The sequence below is a fragment of the Nycticebus coucang genome, chromosome 3 (genome assembly GCF_027406575.1).
Source record: "Nycticebus coucang isolate mNycCou1 chromosome 3, mNycCou1.pri, whole genome shotgun sequence".
NCBI classification, from domain to species: domain Eukaryota; kingdom Metazoa; phylum Chordata; class Mammalia; order Primates; family Lorisidae; genus Nycticebus; species Nycticebus coucang.
In genome coordinates, this window is record NC_069782.1 from 60,703,529 (window position 1) to 60,722,910 (window position 19,382).

General features: G+C 39.5%; 1 protein-coding gene across 1 annotated transcript in view; it reads left to right on the plus strand.

Moving 5' to 3' along the window:
* Positions 1 to 19,382, plus strand: part of LOC128580968 (adhesion G protein-coupled receptor E4-like) — a 150,981-nt gene that overhangs the window by 66,103 nt on the left and 65,496 nt on the right. Inside the window, 6 exon segments of the mRNA XM_053583432.1 lie at positions 11,538 to 11,773; positions 13,583 to 13,602; positions 13,605 to 13,648; positions 14,510 to 14,601; positions 15,777 to 15,957; positions 18,886 to 18,981. Of these exon segments, the coding sequence (XP_053439407.1) occupies positions 11,538 to 11,773; positions 13,583 to 13,602; positions 13,605 to 13,648; positions 14,510 to 14,601; positions 15,777 to 15,957; positions 18,886 to 18,981 (669 nt within the window).

Genomic DNA, 19,382 nt, shown 5'->3' on the forward strand with positions numbered 1-19,382 from the left:
TGATGAAAATATGTCAAATGGTCTATAAAACCAGTGTCTGGTCCCCCATGATCACGTTAATGTACACAGTTATGATTTAATAATAAAGTAAAATAAAAAATAAATAGCTTCTGCACAGCCACGAACACAGTAAGTAAAGCAAGCAGACAGCCCTCAGAGTGGGGGAAGATTTGCAGGTTATGTCTTCAACTAAGGTTTAGTAACCAGAATCCACAGAGAACTAAAATGTATTTGCAAGAAAAGAACAAGTGATCCCTTCTCTGGCTGGGCAAGGGACTTGAAGAGAAATTCTCTGAAGAAGACATGTGCACCTCCTACAGACTAATGAAACGGTCTGTAAAACCAGTGTGTGGTGCCCCATGATCGAATTAATGTACACAGTTATGATTAAATAATAAAAAAATGCTCATCATCCTTAATCATCAGAAATTTGCAAATTAAAACTACTTTGAGATATCATCTAACTACAGTCAGATTAGCCCATATCACAAAATCTCTAGACCAGAGATGTTGGTGTGGATGTGGAGAAAAGGTAACACTTCTACACTGCTGGTGGGAATGCATATATTACATTTCCTTTTGGAAAGATGTTTGGAGAACACTTAGAGATCTAAAAATAGAACTGCCATTTGATCCTACAATTACTCTGCTAGGTATATACACAGAAGACCAAAAATCACATTTTAACAAAGGTATTTGTTCCAGAATGTTTATTGCAGCCCAGTTCATAATTGCTAAGTCATGGAAAAAGCCCAAGTGCCCAAAATTCATGAATGGATTAATAAATTGTGGTATATGTACACCATGGAATATTATGCAGCCTTAAAGAAAGATGGAGACTTTACTTCTTTCATGTTTGCATGGATGGAGCTGGAACATATTCTTCTTAGTAAATTATCTCAAGAATGGAAGAAAAAGTATCCAATGTACTCAGCCCTACTATGACACCAATTTATGGCTTTCATATGAAAGCTATAACCCAGTTATAACCTAAGAATATGGGGAAGGGGGAGAGGGAAGGGAGAGAGGGGGAGGATGAGCGTAGGGAGAGTGATTGGTGGGATTATACTTACAGTTCATCTTACAATGGTACATGTGAAACTTCCTAAATGTAGAATATAAATGTCTTAACACAATAACTAAGAAAATGCCAGGAAGGCTATGTTAACCAGTGTTATGAAAATATGTCAAGTGGTCTATAAAACCAGTGTATGTTGCCCCATGATCGCATTAATGTACACAGCTATGATTTAATTTAAAAAAAAGGAAAATGTGGAGCCCTTATGGGGGGAAAAAAAGAAGTTTGGAGAACACTCAGGGATGTAAAAGTAGACCTGGCATTTGAACCTGCAATTCCTTTACTCCGTGTATATCCAAAAGACCAAAAATCATTATGTAACCAAGATATTTGCACTAGATTGTTCATTGCAGCTCAATTCATAATGGCCAAGGCATAGAAGAAGCCCAAGCATCCATTGACCCATGAATGGATTAATAAATTGTGGTATATGTATACCCATTGTATACTATTCAGCCTTAAAAAAAGGATGAAGATTTTACCTCCTTTATGTAAAATGTATGGAGCTAGAACATTTTCTTCTTAGTAAAGTATCTCAAGAATGGAAGAAAAAGTTTGCAATGTATTCAGTACTTTTATGAAACCAACTTATAATCACTTGCACTTTCATATATGAAAGATAAATTACAACTATAGCCCAACATGTAGGAGAGAAGAGGAGGGAATAGGAGGGGGGAGGGGTAAAGGGTATAGTTTAATGGAAGGAGGGTGAATGGTGGGACCACACCTATGGAACATATTGCAAGGGTTAAGATGTCATATATACTAAATATAGACTATAAATGTCTTAACACAATAATTAAATAAATGAGGTGAAACCGTATATTAACTATTTTGATCTCAGCATTCCAAATTGTATAAAATATGAGCACATTGTATCCCATACATGCATTAATGTATACATGGTCTATGTGTATATGACTAAATAAAGTAAAATAATATAAAAAAACAGTATGTGAGGTGATGAATATGTTACTTAGTTGGATGTAATTATTCCAAAATGTGTATATATATTACATATATATCAAAACTTTACAATGTATATCATAAATATATAAAATTTTTATCTACTAATTATACATAATTGAAAATAAAATTTTAAAGTAATAATTTATTGTATGCTTGACTTTGCTAAAAGAGTATACTTTAAATGTTCCCAGGATAGACACAAAAATGGTAACTATGTAAATGATGGGTATATTAATCAGCTTGATTATAGCAATCCTTTACTTAAGGTGTATGAACATCAAAACATCATGTTTTACATCTTTAATGCATATAAGTTTTAAATTTGGTAATTATACATCAATGAAAATAAAAAAAAATTGAAGACACTTTAGTCATTAAATAAGGTCTCAAAGAATTTGGGCCACAAAATATAAAGATGTATGCTTTATAAAACACATCACAACCCAGTCCAACCTAGAATGATAGCATTTCCTTACTCAAGAAATGACAGTTATGTGTGTCTGTGATAGTATAGTACATGAGATGTTTCTAGGTCAAAAGCAGAACAGAGTTAGAAATTTAATTTCTTAGCCTTTATTTCTATGATTATTCCATTTAGGGCATGTGATCCTTGGGCTTTCACCTGTGGAAAATGATGTAAGTTCTCCCTAAAAATACATTTATTTCTGTTGAGGCATCTCTAAGGAATGGTGACCTCCTTAAGATTCTGTTTTGAAACATATTCTGCAGCAGGACCTCAACTTCAAGCTGCTTATTTTAAACTGAGCTAGAAAACATTGACATGGAGTGTGAGGAAAAGGCAGAGAACAGTCATTACATAGAAATGTTTTGAAGTTTCCACTTAGCTTCCACTGAGAAGCTCCGGGGAGCAGCACAAAGCAAGTGTCTTAGCACTCTCCCACCCAAAGGGCCTGGGCATTGGCCTATATAAACCAAGCTTTGTTTGTTTTGAGACAGAATCTTACTCTGTACTCCAGAATGGAGCGCAGTGGCATCATCATAGCTCACTGTAGTGTCAAATTCTTTAGTTCAAGTGTTCCCCCAGCCTCGCCTCCCCAGTAGCCAGGGAGGTGTGCACTATCATTCCTGGCTAAATTTTCTTTCTTTCTTTTTTTTTTTTCATATATTTATTTATTAAGTCTTTTGCACATATATCATAAATACATTTATACTAATTTCAGTGTGCTGGTTATTTGTACAAATTGGAGTGCTTACATCATCCTAAATCAATATAGCTATCACCGCATTTACCCAATTATAACATTAGGACATTTGTCTTCTACACATGATACATCCAACTTATACTTGCAATGTGCTCCATAGTTGTGGTCCCCCTTCGATCCCCTGATATCCCTCCCACCTCCTCCCAATCCCTCTCCCTTTCCTTCCGTCCTTCATCTTAGGCTAAAGTTGTGTTTCATTTTTCATATGCAAGTGTGAGTTATTATAAATTGGTTTCACAGTAGTATTGAGTACATTGGATACATTTTTTTCCATTCCTGAGATACTTTCCTAAGAAGAATATTTTCCAGCTCCATCCATGTAGACATAAAAGAGGTAAAGTCTCCATTTTTTTACTGCTGCATAGTATTCCATGGTATACATATACCACAATTTATTTTTTTTATTTTTATTTTTTAATTTTTTTATTAAATCATAACTGTATACAATGATATGATTATGGGGCATCATACACTCACTTCGTAAACCATTTGACACATTTTTATCACAGTGGTTAACATAGCCTTTCCGGCGTTATCTCAGTTACTGTGCCAAAACATTTACATTCTACATTTACCAAGTTTCACAAATACCCCTGTAATATGCACCACAGGTGTGATCCCACCAATCCCCCTCCCTCTACCCACCCCCCCCTCTCCCACTTCCCCCTATTGTCAAGCTGCAGCTGGGTTATAGCTTTCATGTGAGAGCCCCAAATTAGTTTCATAGTAGGGCTGTGTACATTGGGTATTTTTTCTTCCATTCTTGGGATACTTTACTAAGAAGAATATGTTCCAGCTCCATCCATGTAAACATGAAAGAGGTAAAGTCTCCATCTTTCTTTAAGGCTGCATAGTATTCCATGGTATACATATACCACAATTTATTAATCCATTCGTGGATCGATGGGCACTTGGGCTTTTTCCATGACTTAGCTATTATGAATTGGGCTGCAATAAACATTCTGGTACAAATATCTTTGTTATGTTGTGATTTTTGGTCTTCTGGGTATATGCCCAGCAGAGGAATTACAGGATTGAATGGCAGATCTATTTTTAGATCTCTGAGTGTTCTCCATATATCTTTCCACAATTTATTAATCCGTTCATGGGTTGATGGGCACTTGGGCTTCTTCCATGACTTGGCAATTATAAATTGATGTGCAATGAACAATGTGGTGCAAATATCTTTATTGCCAAATGATTTTTGGTCCTTTGGATATACACCTAGAAGGGCATTGCAGGATCAAATGGCAGGTCTACATTTAGATCCCTGAGAGTTCTCCAAACTTCCTTCCATAAGGAACATACTAGATTGCATTCCCACCAGGAGTGCAAAAGTGTTCCCTTTTCTCCACATCCACACCAACATCTGTTGTTTTGGGATTTTGTGATGTGGGCTACTCTTACTGGAGTTAGATTGTATCTCAGAGAGGTTTTGGTTTGCATTTCTCTGATGATTAAAAATGATGAGCATTTTTCATTTGTCTGTAGGCCATGCGCCTGTCTTCTTCAGAGAAGCTTCTGTTCTTGTCTCTTGCCCACAATGAAATGAGATCACTTGTTTTTTCCTTAGTAATAAGTTTCAGTTCTCTGTGTATTCTGGTTGTTAGACCTTTCTCGGTAGTATAACATGTAAAAATCCTCTTTCATTTGAGGACTGTCTATTTGCTTTACTTAGTGTGGTCTTGGCAATGCAGAAACTTTTTAATTTGATCATATCCCAGTAATGTACTTTGGATGTTGCTTCAATTGCCCAGGGTTTCTTCCTCAAGAAGTATTCTCCCAGGCCAATATTTTCAAGCGTTTCCCCTCCACTCTGTCTAAGAACATTTATAGTTTCATGTTTTAAGTGTAAGTCCTTTAACCAGTGAGAGTCAATTTTTGTTAGAGGAGAAAGGTGTGGGTCCAGTTTCAGTCTTCTACAAGTTGCCAGCCAATTCGTCCAACACCATTTATTGAATAGGAAATCTTTCCCCCAATTTATATTTTTAATAGACTTATCGAAAATCAAATGATGATAAGTGTCTGGGTTCATCTCTTGGTCTTGAATTCCGTTCCATACATCTACCTCTCCATTTTTGTGCCAGTACCATGCTGTTTTGATCACTATCGATTTATAATATAGGCTGAAGCCTGGAAGTGTGATTTCTCCCGATTTGTTTTTATTTCTGAGTAATGTCATGGCTATTCAAGGTTTTTTCTGTTTCCATATAAAACGACGTACTAATTTTTCCAAGTCTTTAAAATATGAGAGAGGTGCTTTAATAGGGATTGCATTAAATTTGTAAGTTGCTTTAGGTAGTATAGACATTTTAACAATGTTGATTCTTCCCAGCCATGAGCATGGTATATTTTTTCATTTGTTAACATCTTCAGCTACTGCTTAGCTCATAGTTTCATAGTTATCTTTATAGAGATATTTCTTATAGTTAGATACACTCATAGTGTCCTTAGTTAGATACACTCCCAGATATTTCATCTTCTTTGGCACTATTATAGAGGGAATAGAATCCTTGATTGTTTTTTCCCCTTGACTATTGTTGTTGTATATAAAGGGTACAGATTTATGAGTGTTAATTTTGTATCCTGAGACATTACTATATTCTTTGATCACTTCTAAGAGTTTTGTATTTGATTCCCTGGGGTTTTCCAGATATATAATTACATCGTCTGTGAAGAGTGACAGTTTGATCTCCTCTGGTCCTATATGGATCCCCTTAATTCCCTTCTCTTGCCTGATGGCGGTCGCTAAGACTTCCATTAGTGTTGAAAAGCAGTGGAGACAATAGGCATCCTTGCCTGGTTCCTGATCTTAGCGGAAATGATTTCAATTTTACTCCATTCACTATGATATTAGCTATGGGTTTGCTGTAGGCAGCCTCTATCAGTTTAAGAAATGTTCCTTCTATACCTATTTTCTTAAGCGTTCTGATCAAGGAAGCGTGCTGGATATTGTCAAAAGCTTTTTCCGGATCAATTGAGAGAATCATTTGGTCTTGTTGTTTATGTGATGTATTACATTTATGGATTTACATATATTGAACCATCCTAGGGACCCTGGGATGATACCCATCTGGTCGTGGTGTATAATTTGTTTGATGTGTTGTTGGATTCTGTTTGCTAGGATCTTATTGAATATTTTTGCATCAATATTCATTAGAGATATTGGTCTATAATTTTCTTTTCTTGTTGGGCATTTTCCTGGTTTGGGTATCAGGGTGATATTTGCTTTATAGAATGAATTGGGAAGTATTCCTTCGTTTTCTATGTTTTGGAAAAGATTAAGTAATATAGGTACTAGTTCCTCTTTAAAGGTTTGGTAGAATTCTGATGTGAAGCCATCTGGTTGTGGGCTCTTCTTTTTGGGGAGATTTCTTATAGTTGATGCTATTTCAGAGCATGTTATAGGCTTGTTCAACATTTCCACTTCTTTCTGGCTAAGTCTAGGAGGGTGGTATGTTTCCAATTATTGATCTGTTTCCTTCAGATTTTCATACTTCTGAGAGTAGAGTTTTATGTAGTATTCATGAAGGTTATTTTGCATTTTTGAGGAGTCTGTTGTTATTTGGCCTTTATCATTTCTCATTGATGAAATTAGGGATTTTACTCTTCTACTTCTGGTTAGGTTAGTCAACGGTTTATCTATTTTGTTAACCTTTTCAAAAAACCAACTCTGATTGTTTGATCTGCTGTATGATTCTTTTGTTTTCAGTTTCATTTAGTTATGCTCTAGTTTTAGTTATTTCTTTGCTTCTGCTGGGTTTAGGCTTGGAAAGTTCTTCCTTTTCCAGTTTCTTGAGATATCCCATTAAGTTATTGACTTCCCCTTTTTCCATTCTCTTGAGGAAGGCTTGCAACACTGTAAATTTTTCCCTTAGGACTGCCTTTGCTGTATCCCAGAGGTTCTTATAGTTTCTTCTTTATTGTTTTGTTCCACAAATTTGGTAATTTTCTTCTTAATCTTGTCTATGGCCCAGCTATGATTCAGCAAGAGATTATTTAGTTTCCATATTTTTGTATGCACATGGAGATTCCTGTTGTTACTGAGTTCAACTTTTGTTCCATTGTGGTCCGAGAAAATACAAGCAATGATTTCTATTCTTTTAAATTTGCTGAAGTTAGACTTGTGACCCTAAGACATGATTAATTTTGGAGGATGATCCATGGGCTGATGAGAAGAATGTGTATTCAGTTTTGTTAGGATGAAATGTTCTATAGATGTCTATGAGATGCAAATGTTGAAAGGTAAGTTTAATTCTAAAATTTCCTTGCTTAGCTTCTTTTTTGAGGGTCAATCCAACACTGCCAGAGGAGTGTTGACATCTCCAACAATTATGGTGCTGGGAGAAATCAAGTTGCTCATGTCAGTTAGAGTTTCTCTTATAAATTGAGGTGCATTCTGGTTGGGTGCATAAATGTTGATAATTGAAATCTCATCATGTTGAGCGTTGCCCTTAACAAATAAGAAATGACCATCATTGTCTTTTATTACTTTGATTGCTTTAAAGTCTATTGTATCTGCAAATAAAATTGCAATGCCTGCTTTTTTTTCTGATTACCATTTGCCTGGGTTATAGATGGCCATCTCTTCACCCTGGGTGTATGTTTATCTTTTAAGGTAAGGTGAGATTCTTGAATTCAGCAGATGTCTGCCCTGACTTTTTGTATCCAGTCAACCAACCTGTGTCTCTTTAGAGGGCAATTTAAGCCATTCACATTTATTGAGAGTAATGATAAACCAGGCAGAGTTTGGGGTATTGAGTTTTTTGAAAGTCTAGTGGACATTGTTAATCCTTTCACCACTATGGAAGTTAGAATTTGATCAAAAGTTTCTGAGTGATTTTACTTTGGTGGTGGAGGATTGTGTTGTTCATTATGGAGGATATGTCTGAGAATATCCTGAAGAGCTCGTTTAGTTATGGCAAATTTCTTCAACATGTGAATGTCATTGAAGTATTTAATTTCTTTATCATAGCTGAAATTCAGTTTATCTGGGTACAGGATCCTGGGTTGAAAGTTATTTTGTTTAAGGAGATTAAAGGTCGATCCCACCCTCTGCCAGCTTGAAAGTTTTCAGTGAACAGATCTGCAGTCATTCTAATGTTCTTCCCCTTGTATGTTATGGTTTTCTTACATCTTAAAGCTTTCAGAATTTTTTCCTTCATGTTAACTTTAGTGAAATTAATTATAATGTGTCTATGAGAATTTTTATTTGGGTTGAGTCATGCCAGTGTTCTAAAGCTGTCTGCTATCTGAATTTTAGAATCTCTGGGCATGTCTGGAAAATTCTCTTTAATTATTTTATGAAGCAAAGAATCTGTATCCTTCACAGCAAGCTCATCTCTTTCAGGTATTCCTATAAGGTGAATATTAGACCTCTTCAAATTATCCTAGAGCTCTCTGAGAGAATGATCCATTTTTGTTTCCCACTTTTTTTCCTCTTGAGTTTTTGGGAGTGTTCAAAGGCTTTGTCTTCAATATCCGAGATCCTTTCTTCTGCCTGCTCCATTCTGTAACTGAGGGATTCTACCATATTTGTTAGATCTTTGAGGGCTGCAAATTCTTGCTTTAATGTGTCAAAAATCTTTGGTCATTTTGTCTTTACATTCGTTGAATTCTTGAGACATCTTTTAAGTTTTTGCTTTAAATTCTAATTTCATCATTTCCTCTGTGTCGTTGATCTTATTTGCTATCCAAACTCTGAAATTAATTTCTGATAGCTCAGCCATTTGTTTGTCAATATGATCTTGTGCTGTGTCTGCTTTATCATTTCTTGGGGAAGTTTATCTACTCTGATTGTTGATGTTGCCAAAGTTTTTCCGCTGATTCTGCCTCATGATTGTTTTTTACTGTTGGCTAGGTGGTCTGGTGAGGTGAGATTGGATTGGGGTTTCCTGGAGTTGTGGTTAACCAGCCCTTTGTTAAGGATCTGGGACTGATGACTGCAGATTTTTCCCCTTTAGCTTTGCAAAGGACTTTTACAGTATTACAGTCTGAGGCTGGGGAAACCTGGTTGGTGTGGTGGGATTAGGTGCCTCATTCTTGTATTCAACTGGTTCTTGTCTGATCCTGGTAGATCAGTGACTCTGGTGAAGTCTTAGCTGTGAAGAAATACAAGCAATTAAGAAGCCCAACCTCCCAAGGCAACAACTGGAATGGAAAATCGAAAGTTCCTGTTACTACACAACCAGAGTATCACCCAAGAGGGTCCTTGGGTGATTGTTTCAAGTTAGGGGTTCCAAACCAATTGACCCAGTCAGTATGAAATCTCAGGTGGAAGAGTTTGAAAGGTCTCTAGCAGCTAGATAGCACAGGTCTACTGGCTGCTCAGACTTCACTCTCTCCGGTGCTCTATGGAGTCAGAAATGCCCGCCCGGTAGCACAGTAGGACCAAGGGGCTCAGTCTCTTTCTCCACTTAGTTCCTTTTTCACGCCCAATCACTGGTGACCCCACAGTGCTGCAGTTCTGTTCTTTCCAATAATGCAAAGTGCCAGGGCTTAGCGCCAGTCAGAGTCAAAGAAAAGTGAATGCTGCAAGGCTCGGCCACTGCCCTCGGTTACCAGCCAGCAGGGGAGCTGAGGCCTGCCTTCCTGGGGTATTCAATAGCCACTGGCAAGGGTTCCACTTGAGCTCAGTCTAATCCTGGTGGTACCAGGCCAGCAAATGCTTATCTTCCTCAGGCACTGCACCTTTGCCCTGATGCTATGCAGCACCAGTGTCCCAATAGACTGAGTTCTGGTTTCCTCTGGCAGTGCACAGAGTTCTGGGGGGCTGTTTCTCCAAGATTAGACCCTGGCATGATCACTCTATGGTTGCTGGATCTTTGTGGGAAGTGCCCCTGCACAGCTCCTCTGCCACTGTCAAAGCCAGAGAATTCTGGCTGTAGGAGCAGCTCCAGGAGTGTGCTGCACAAGGATCTGGCATCAGGGGTACACTGCACAAGATTCTGGCATTGTCAAGCACCCGGTGACTTCAGCCAGGAGAACACTACTCCCATGGCAATTCTGGATGGGTGGGGGCCTGGCACAAAGGCAGGGCAGGCCAGCGAGCAGCCTCAGGGTGTCTCTGTCAGGGCTCGTGCGGCCTCAGCAGGTCTCTGGCTAGGAGGGATGTGGTGCTGGCCAAAGCACATCTCCAGCCAGGCAGGGTGTGGCGCAGCTTCAGTGGGTCTCTAGCTGGGCGGGCAAGGTGCAGGGGCAGGGCTCGGGACCCACGGCAAGGCTTGGAGACAGGGAGGACGTGGGAGGGTATGGGCGCAGGGCTCCAGGTGAGTCCAGGCAGAGGGCTGTGCACTCTGTCAGGCAAGCTGGGAGGGGGAGACAATGCTCGTGAGCCTTAACCCTCAGTCTCTGCAGGGGTTAAGGATCTGTTTTATCTGGTGAGGGGGGAAGGGTGGACTGGAAGTTCAGAATGGCAGGGAAAATGTTAGTTCAATTTTTTCTACCTAGTCAGATAATGTTCAGAGTCACCTCAGAGTCCCTCTAGAGGAAGTATTCCCCACTTCCTACTGCTCACCCCCCTGAGTTGAGACAAGAGATCCTCAGTTCTCTGCTCACCTATAGAATACCCACAGGAGCAAACAAAGACCAAAGGAAAAGGAAAAAATAACCCACAGCTTTCTTGGGGAGGTGTTGGGGCACTGTTCCTTTTGGTTGAGTTGTGTACTTGAAGATTGTTGTCTTGGAGTCGTAGATTGCATCAGCAGGGGTGACCTGCAGTTATCTGACTTCTCTCTCGTCTGGGCTCCCTGTCTTCAGCTTAATTGGATATTTTCTGAACGTTATCCTTCTCTCTGGACAGGAGCTCTGTCAGAGGCTGTTTCCAGTTGGCTATCTTGCCCCACCCCTTCTTGGCTAATTTTTCTACTTTTCCCTTGAGACAGGGTTTTGCTATGGCTCAAACTGGTCTCAAATTTCTGAGCTAAATAGATCATCTCTCCTTGACCTCCAAGAATGCCAGTATTACGGGCACAAACCGCTGCACTCAGCCTATTTACCGAGTTTTGTCTGGTATGCACTGGAGGTTGCTCCCTGGAAGGTTATTCTTTCCCTTTCTGACCTGTGAAAGAAGGCCAGAAGAGAAGCAGACTTCAATGTGAGAGAAGCAGACTTCAACAGCCAACAAAAGTCCCCAGAAAATGTGTTGTGCCTACAAGCAAAATATCCCAGGGGCTCAAGCTGAAGATCCAGGAAGAGCTAAGAGCTGAAGGTATAATCAGGTACAGATGACACCCCCTGCACGTGCCTAACTCTTCTCTCCCATCCAGGTGCTGTGCTCCCTCATTGCAGGCCTACTGCACTACCTCTACCTGGCCACATTCACCTGGATGTTTCTTGAAGGGCTGCACCTCTTCCTCACTGTTAGGAACCTCAAGGTGGCCAACTACACCAGCATGGGCCAGTTCAAGAAGAGGTTCATGTACCCTGTGGGCTATGGGATCCCGACTGTGATTGTCGCTGTGTCTGCAGTGATTGGACACAAAAACTATGGAACATACACTCAGTAAGCATAATGTGTGTGTTTGGGGCAGAAGTGGTGTCCAAGGGCCCTACATGATTTGAAATCAAAATATTTTTAGTCCATCTCCCAGTTGTGGATTGTACTTCAGATCACTCCTTGCATAAGCCTGATTTCTGACTTGTCTTGAAAATTCCTAGCATAGTGGTTCTCATCATCTCTGGGATCTCATCCCGTTGGGAAGGTTGGTGAAGGCCAGAGTCCCTTTCTCCAGACAACTACATATGCAAAAAGTTTGAAAACACCTTCAGTTAATTCAGGGACAGGTGAAGCAAACTCAGGGCCAATAATAACAACTATAAAAGGCCTGCAAATTATCAGAGCTGGCACTTCCTGTATGCAGTAGCTTATGTCATTCTCACCATGCCCCTACAGAATCGACAGTATGTTAACTCATGCACAGGACATCAGAAGCTTCATTCATTTCATGAACGTTCCCATGGTCAGAGCTAGAAGGAGAGTAAGTCAGAATTAACATGACAGTACTCTTTAGTAGCCATGCTCTCCTGCCTCCCTACAGCTCTGCACACAACAGCTACAGAAGCTACTATTTTGGTAATTGTATAATCTGTGTGTTAGGAGGTAGGTTGTGCATGTACTAAAACATCATGTACCTTGCTGTTCCTTTTGAAGACAAGGAGATGCTAACTTTTCAAATGCGACCCTATGTCCTACTAGAATGACTCAGGAGATGGAATGGCAGGGGAGATCAGAGGTTGCCAGACTTTGTCTACGAGGGCCAGGTGGTAACTGCTCTTGGCTTTGCAGGACACAAATTCTGTTGCAACTACTCAATCTTGACCTTGTAAGATGACCTTGTAAGCGGCATTGAGAATACAGAAATGAATGATTGCAATCATGTCTCAATAAAACTTTATCTACAAACATAAGTAGTGGACAGCATCTGGTCCCTAAGTCATAGTTTGCAACCCTTGCACAGAACTCAAGTATGCAAACCTTTCTGCACACTTAGCATTGGTGATTTCTTGTTACTTTTAATATATTCATTCAGCCAGATCCCCTTTCAGAGTATGTTGTGCTATCTCCACCAACACAAGCCAGGACAGGATACAAAGTAGTTGGGCCATAGAGCAGTTGGTACACAGAATGTGCTTATTTAATGATGATTTTTTTTCCTGGCTGTAATTAAATGATCATTTCTAGTCTCCTTCTCATAATAGAAATCATTATCACCTTGATAAAAACATTTATTTAGCTTTAACACTTGCCAGGAATTCTACCCCAAATCTTCCTTATTTAATCCTTGTAGTTTCTGGGGAAACTACAACATTCTGATATAAAAAATAAAGATTCAAAACAAATTGGAGTGATATCTCATGATTATGAATACAAAGATTCCATATTTTCAAGAAGTCAGTTCTTTGCAACTTGATCTGTAGATTCAACACATTCCCAATCAAAATCCCTGAATATTATGTTGTGGACCTTGACGTGCTGACTCTATAATTTATAGGAAGGAGCAAAAAGACCCAGAATAGCTAACAGTACATTGGAGGAGAGCAACAAAGTCATAGCACTTCAAGACTTAGTATGTAGCCGCTGTAATTATTTAATCTTTACAGCACTTCAATATGTCCCACTTTATACTTTGGGAAACTGAGACTCAGAGCAGGCAGCTTTCGTCAGATGAAGACCCTCACCTGCCTCCATGTAAAATTCAGGCTCTGAATCAGATGAGTCCTGGAACTGCTCACACTTTGTTCCCGAAGGCTGTATTTAAACTCTGCCTTCTCCCAAGGAATATGCAGCTAATGCTTCTCTATCTCTCAACAGATGCTGGCTTAAGCATGAAAAGTGTTGATCTGGAGTTTCATGGGGCCGGTGGGAGTCATTATCTTGGTAGGTGACAGTTACTTATGGGTGTGCCTGCCAGGGGGGTTGGCCAGGCATTTGTCCTCTTTAAAATGGATGGTTATGTTAATCAGTTAGATGTAAGCATTCCACATTGTGCACAAAATCAACACATTGTACCTAATAAGTGTATTCATGTACAGTTATTATTTAATAAAGAATTAAAAACAAATACATACATATAGCTGGGCATTGTGGCAGGTGCCTGTGGTCCCAGCTACTCGAGAGGCTGAGGCAAGAGAATCGCTTAAGCCCAAGAGTTTGAGGTTTCTCTAAGCTGTGTCCACAGCACTGTACCAAGGGTGACATAGTGAGATTCTGTCTCAAAAATAAATAAATAAATAAATAAAATGGAAATGAGATAAAGAGCAGGAAATTACAGCCTAATATAATCAACCCCTCTTCCTGAAAATACTGCTTTTATTTGTCTTTTTTTGGATTCCTTCTGGCCCACTAGTTGTTCTGACATAATAATACAACCATTTTCTGGGAGTTCTTTTCAAAAACTCACATTCATTCCTCAACTAGTATCTACCAAGTGTCCTCTCCATACAGGGTGTCATGTTTTCCTGGCTTGCCAGAATTTTCCTGATTATGCCTGTCACCTGGTATAGATATTACACGTTCAAAGTACTATGGGTTGAATGAAGAATTCCATAGCCACTCAGACCAATCACAAGTGCCAGAGGGTATATACTGTGTGTCATCTGTAATAGACCAAAGCATACATCCATACCATCCTCAATGAAGCCTGAATGTTGTGGGGAAAGATTCTTAGGTCTACCTCAAGTTAGAATGCATGAAATAACCTGAAAAGAAAATTCAGTTATTTTTCTGATGTTTTCTCAGATAAACCTTGTTTTCTACTTTCAAATTCTGTGGATTTTGAGAAGAAAACTCTCCTCCCTCAATAAAGAAGTTTCCACAATTCAGGACACCAGGTAAGAAGGGTCCAAATCCATGGTACCCGTAGATTATTCCTAAGGACTACTTTTCCTGGGAAAAACAAAACCCATTCAAATGGAAGACTAATTTTCCCTAGTGCTACACACAGAGTTATGTGAGGGGAAATTGATAGCAGAAGTACAAACTATGATTTTCAGGCACCATAGCACACCCCTTAATTTTGTTATCAGAGAAACATTTATCAAGTGTCTCCCTTGCATGACACACTCTCCATGTGAAGTCAGTGCCAAAATCAACACGATCCTCCCCCCTAAAATCTACGCACTTCTGAACTTTATTCTTCTCTGTTGTAGAAACTCAAGTCTCATTAATATCAATCTAAGATATTAAAAATAATGATGACAACAACTAATACTAAGTAGGAAGTGGTAGACACTTGGTATTTGTGAATACATATTATTACATGGAATGCTTATAACTTTAACCTGTGTGGTGGATGCTACTAACATCCCCTTTGACAATATGAGCTCACTGCCCACCTTACCCAAGAGCAGGTATATTGCACTGATGAGTCACATGGATAAAACCTAAAGGAAGATCTGCCCAATTCAGACCCCTGCTTTGGTCTCATCTACTTCTCAGACCAGCCTGACATCTCTTAGCCTCAGTTTCCTCAATCGTGGAGAGTCAGAGTGTCATTTTTCTTGGTATTTCTCCAACCCTCCTATACGTTTGTGCATGGTGCACGCACACACAAACACACGCACACACACTGACACGCACATACCCTCACAGACGTCAGCTCTCCCTGCCAGCTGCCACCCAACATCCCACTCCATTATTCCACACCAATTTTTGTCTGTAGAATCTCAGCACTATGTAATATTCTGAACTCAAGAAATCATCAGCATCCAAATTTTTTCATTAAAAGTTTCTAGATGGCATCTCCCTTGGATCTTCCAGTAAGTCCAGGTGGAAGACTTTGCAGACAGATGAAATCATTTCCAAGAGAAGGGGGAGAAGCATTGTTCTCCGTGATTTGCAGTGAATGACAGCATGGGATGTGCCTTGGCCTCAAGCTGAGTCATTCAACTGCGTGAGGATGTTGTAGGGTTCAAATAACCTCAAATCACCACTGATGTCAACTAAACGCGCCGTGAGTACCCAATAAACAGTAGTTGTTATTACTCTTCCCTCCCCCCACCCCCAGAGTCATGACGTTTAAAGCCATTGCCCAGCTATTTGTCCTGGGATGTTCTTGGAGCCTTGGCTTTTTTATGGTTGAAGAAGTAGGGGAGACAGTTCACTCGGTCACCAGCTACTTATTCACCATTGTCAACATCCTTCAAGGGGTGCTACTCTTTGTGGTGCATTGCCTTCTCAATCACCAGGTGAGGCTAACTACTCCATTCACCATCAGCCTAGTCCCAGACACTTAGTGAATGGTTGTTCACATTCTCACCCTTCCCTGGACTTCTTTTTGAGTTGTCTTGATTTTGAAGAGAGGGTTTAGGTGCTGCTTCAGTAGGCTGTGTGCCTTGGGTTTGATCTCTTCAGCATCCTAGCATATCTCTGAAGACCATGTATCAGTCAGGGTAAGATAAATTATAATGCAGTAACAAACATCCCCTTGTCCTCCACCACAGTCTCAGTGGCTTACAATGATAAACTTCTATTTCTTGCTCATGCTGCAAACCTGTGGCTTCATCCACATTGTGTTCCATCTGGGATGCAGTCTGAAGGCGTGGCTCCCCTCTTTGGAACATGAGTGGTCTTGCAATCATGGAAAAGAGACCACAGCAAATGCAAGCTTAGCTGTTAAAGCTTCTGCTTAGCAGTGATGCACTCGGTACTGCCCTCATTTCACTGGTCAAAGCAGGTCACATGGCTATGCCTGTGTTCACCAAGAGGGGAATAAATAGTCCTCCTGTTATGAAAGCCCACTGTGGAGAGTGACAGTGGAATATTTGGCATAATCTGTCAGAGGTCCAGAGACACTTCAACTCTAATTTCACTCTTCCACAGAGTAGGTTGCTGTTTGCTCTGAGGTAATGCACCACCCTTTCTGATCTTCATCTGCAGTTTTCCCACCTGCCATTGTGGCAATGACCATCTTGCCTAATGGGGTTGAAGATTTAAATACTTGAGTGTAACATAAGTCTCTTAGCAATCCTTCACACACATTAAGTTCTCAGTGAGGGTTTCTATTATAAGGTTACTCTCCGTAGAAAATTACCAACAATTTTCCTAGTTTTTCCTCTGCTAGTGAGAAAAAGTTAAAGCAGTTAAGATGCTGGTGGCATCTTAGCACTTCACTAATTCCTCTTCCATCTTTTAGCTATTTCTTTTATTTGTTCATTTGTTTATTGTTCCAAAATATTAAGGGAGCTCAAAAGTTTTGTTACATGGGCACCCTCTATAAAGCTGAGGTCAGGGCTTTCAGTGTGCCTGACACCACAACAGTGTTCATTGTGCCCAACAGGTAAGTTTTCATCCCTCACCCTTCTCCCACCATCTGCCCTTCTTCATTTCCAAAGTCCTTTATGTCTTTCTCTGCCCACGTGCACCCATGGTTTAGCTTGAATATATTAGTGAGAACGTAGTGTTTGTTTTCTGTTTCTGAGATACTTCACTTAAGATTATGGTCTCCAGTTCCACTCAAGTTGCTGGGAATGACATTATTTCATTCCTTTTTGTGGCTGAGTAGTACCCCAAGTGATACGTGTATATCCCAAATTTTCTTTCTCCACTCATGTATTTATGAGAATTTGTGTTGATTCTGCATCTTTGCTATTATGAATTGTGCTGCAACAAACATTCAAGTTTTTTGTTTAATAAAATGACCTCTTTTCTGATTGAGTAGATGCCCAGTACCTAGATTACTGTATTGCATGGCAGGTCTACTTTTAGCTCTTTGAGGAATCTCCACACTGTTTTTTATATAGGTTGTGCTAATTTTCACTCTCACCCACAGTGTATAAGCATACCTTTTTCTTACAACCACACTTTTTTATAATGGCCCTTCTGACAGGGGTAAGGTAGTATCTTCTTGTAGTTTTACTTTGCATTTCCCTGATGATTAGTGAGGTTGACCTTTCTTTTTTTAATGTCTGATGCCCATTTGTATATCTTCTCTTCAGAAAACTATGTTCATGTCTTTTTCCCACTTTTGGATGGGTTCTTTTTTCTTGCTGTGTTATTTGAGTTCTTTGTAGATACTGAAATTTAGTCTGTTGTCAGATGTGTGGTATGAGAGTATTTTCTCCCATTCTGTTGGTTACCTGCTTACTCTGTTCATTATCTCCTTTGCTAACTAGAAGCTTTATAAAAAATTTATGTAAGTCCCATTCATCTATTTTTGTTGCTACCATATTTGCCTTTGGAGGCTTAGTCATAAATTCTTTGCCTAGGCCTATGTCTAGAAGGAAATTTCCTACATTTTCTTCTTGAATTTTTATGGTTCATAGCTTACATTTAAGTATTTAATCAATCGTGAATTAATTTTTGAACTAATGGTTTAGTGTAATGGTTAGTGTCAAGACACTGAGTAACAGTGACAAGATTTTGAGGGTTGGCTGTGTGACTTTGGATAAGTCAATTTACCTTTAAGAGCCTCGACTTCTTCATCTCTGATCTTGGGTAAGAGGAATACCTTTCTCCATAGGTTTGTGTAAGGATTAAACAATACTATATATATCATATATAAAGTAACTCGAACTAGTAGTGTTCAATAGATACTGACCTTCATCATCATAATCACCACCACCATTATCATGTCACCACCATCACCACGATAGTCACTTTCATCCACCATCCTCATCTTCATCATAATCACCCTCCCCATCACCACCTTCATTACATTCATTGTCACCATCACTTTCACTGCATTCACTATCACCTTCATTACCATCACCACACCATCATCATTATCAACACCAACACTGTTATAATGTTTCTATTAACACCATAGCTGCTTTTGTTGTTATCATGCCAATCTTCATCATAATCACCTTCACCATAACCACCTTCATTATCTTCATCATTACCTTCATCACCATCATCACCACCATCATAATCACCATATATGTTGAGTCCTTATGGTGTCTGACATTTAGTACACAATTTTTCTGCAATCTAGGAATATGAATTTAAACAAAACGAATCAACATAAGCATGACTAAGATTATATAGAAAATGAATGAAAGAGTAGCAGAGTAGGTCCTGGTGTCTTTATGACCTTTAGTCTCCCATTTCAGGGTCTTTTCGCCCCCCAAAAGCTCTGGATGTAACGCAATGCTCTATATTCCTCAAACTTCTAGGTGCTAATGGAATACAAGAAATGGTTTACTGGGATGTGGAAAGGGATAAAAACTGAAAGCTCTGAGATGTCTCAGACTACCATCCACACCAAAGAGGTAAGATAAGATCATCTAGAGAGCCTGGAGTGAACCCAACATCTCTTGCTTCCAGGAGCTTCCTGGTTCCGTGATCAAAAGAACAGAGACATTGAGTTAGGCTTCTGCACCATGCAGCTGAAGATTGTGATTTTTGAGACCAGAACCAGAACGTTTCCTTCTTTCTTTCTTTCTTTCTCTTTCTTTCTTTCTCTTTCTTCCTTCCTTCCTTCCTTCCTTCCTTCCTTCCTTCCTTCCTTCCTTCCTTCCTTCCTTCCTTCCTTCCTTCCTTCCTTCCTTCCTTCCTTTCTTCCTTTCTTTCTTTCTTTCTTTCTTTCTTTCTTTCTTTCTTTCTTTCTTTCTTTCTTTCTTTCTTTCTTTCCTTCTTTCCTCTCTCTCTTCCTTCACTCCTTTCTTCATTC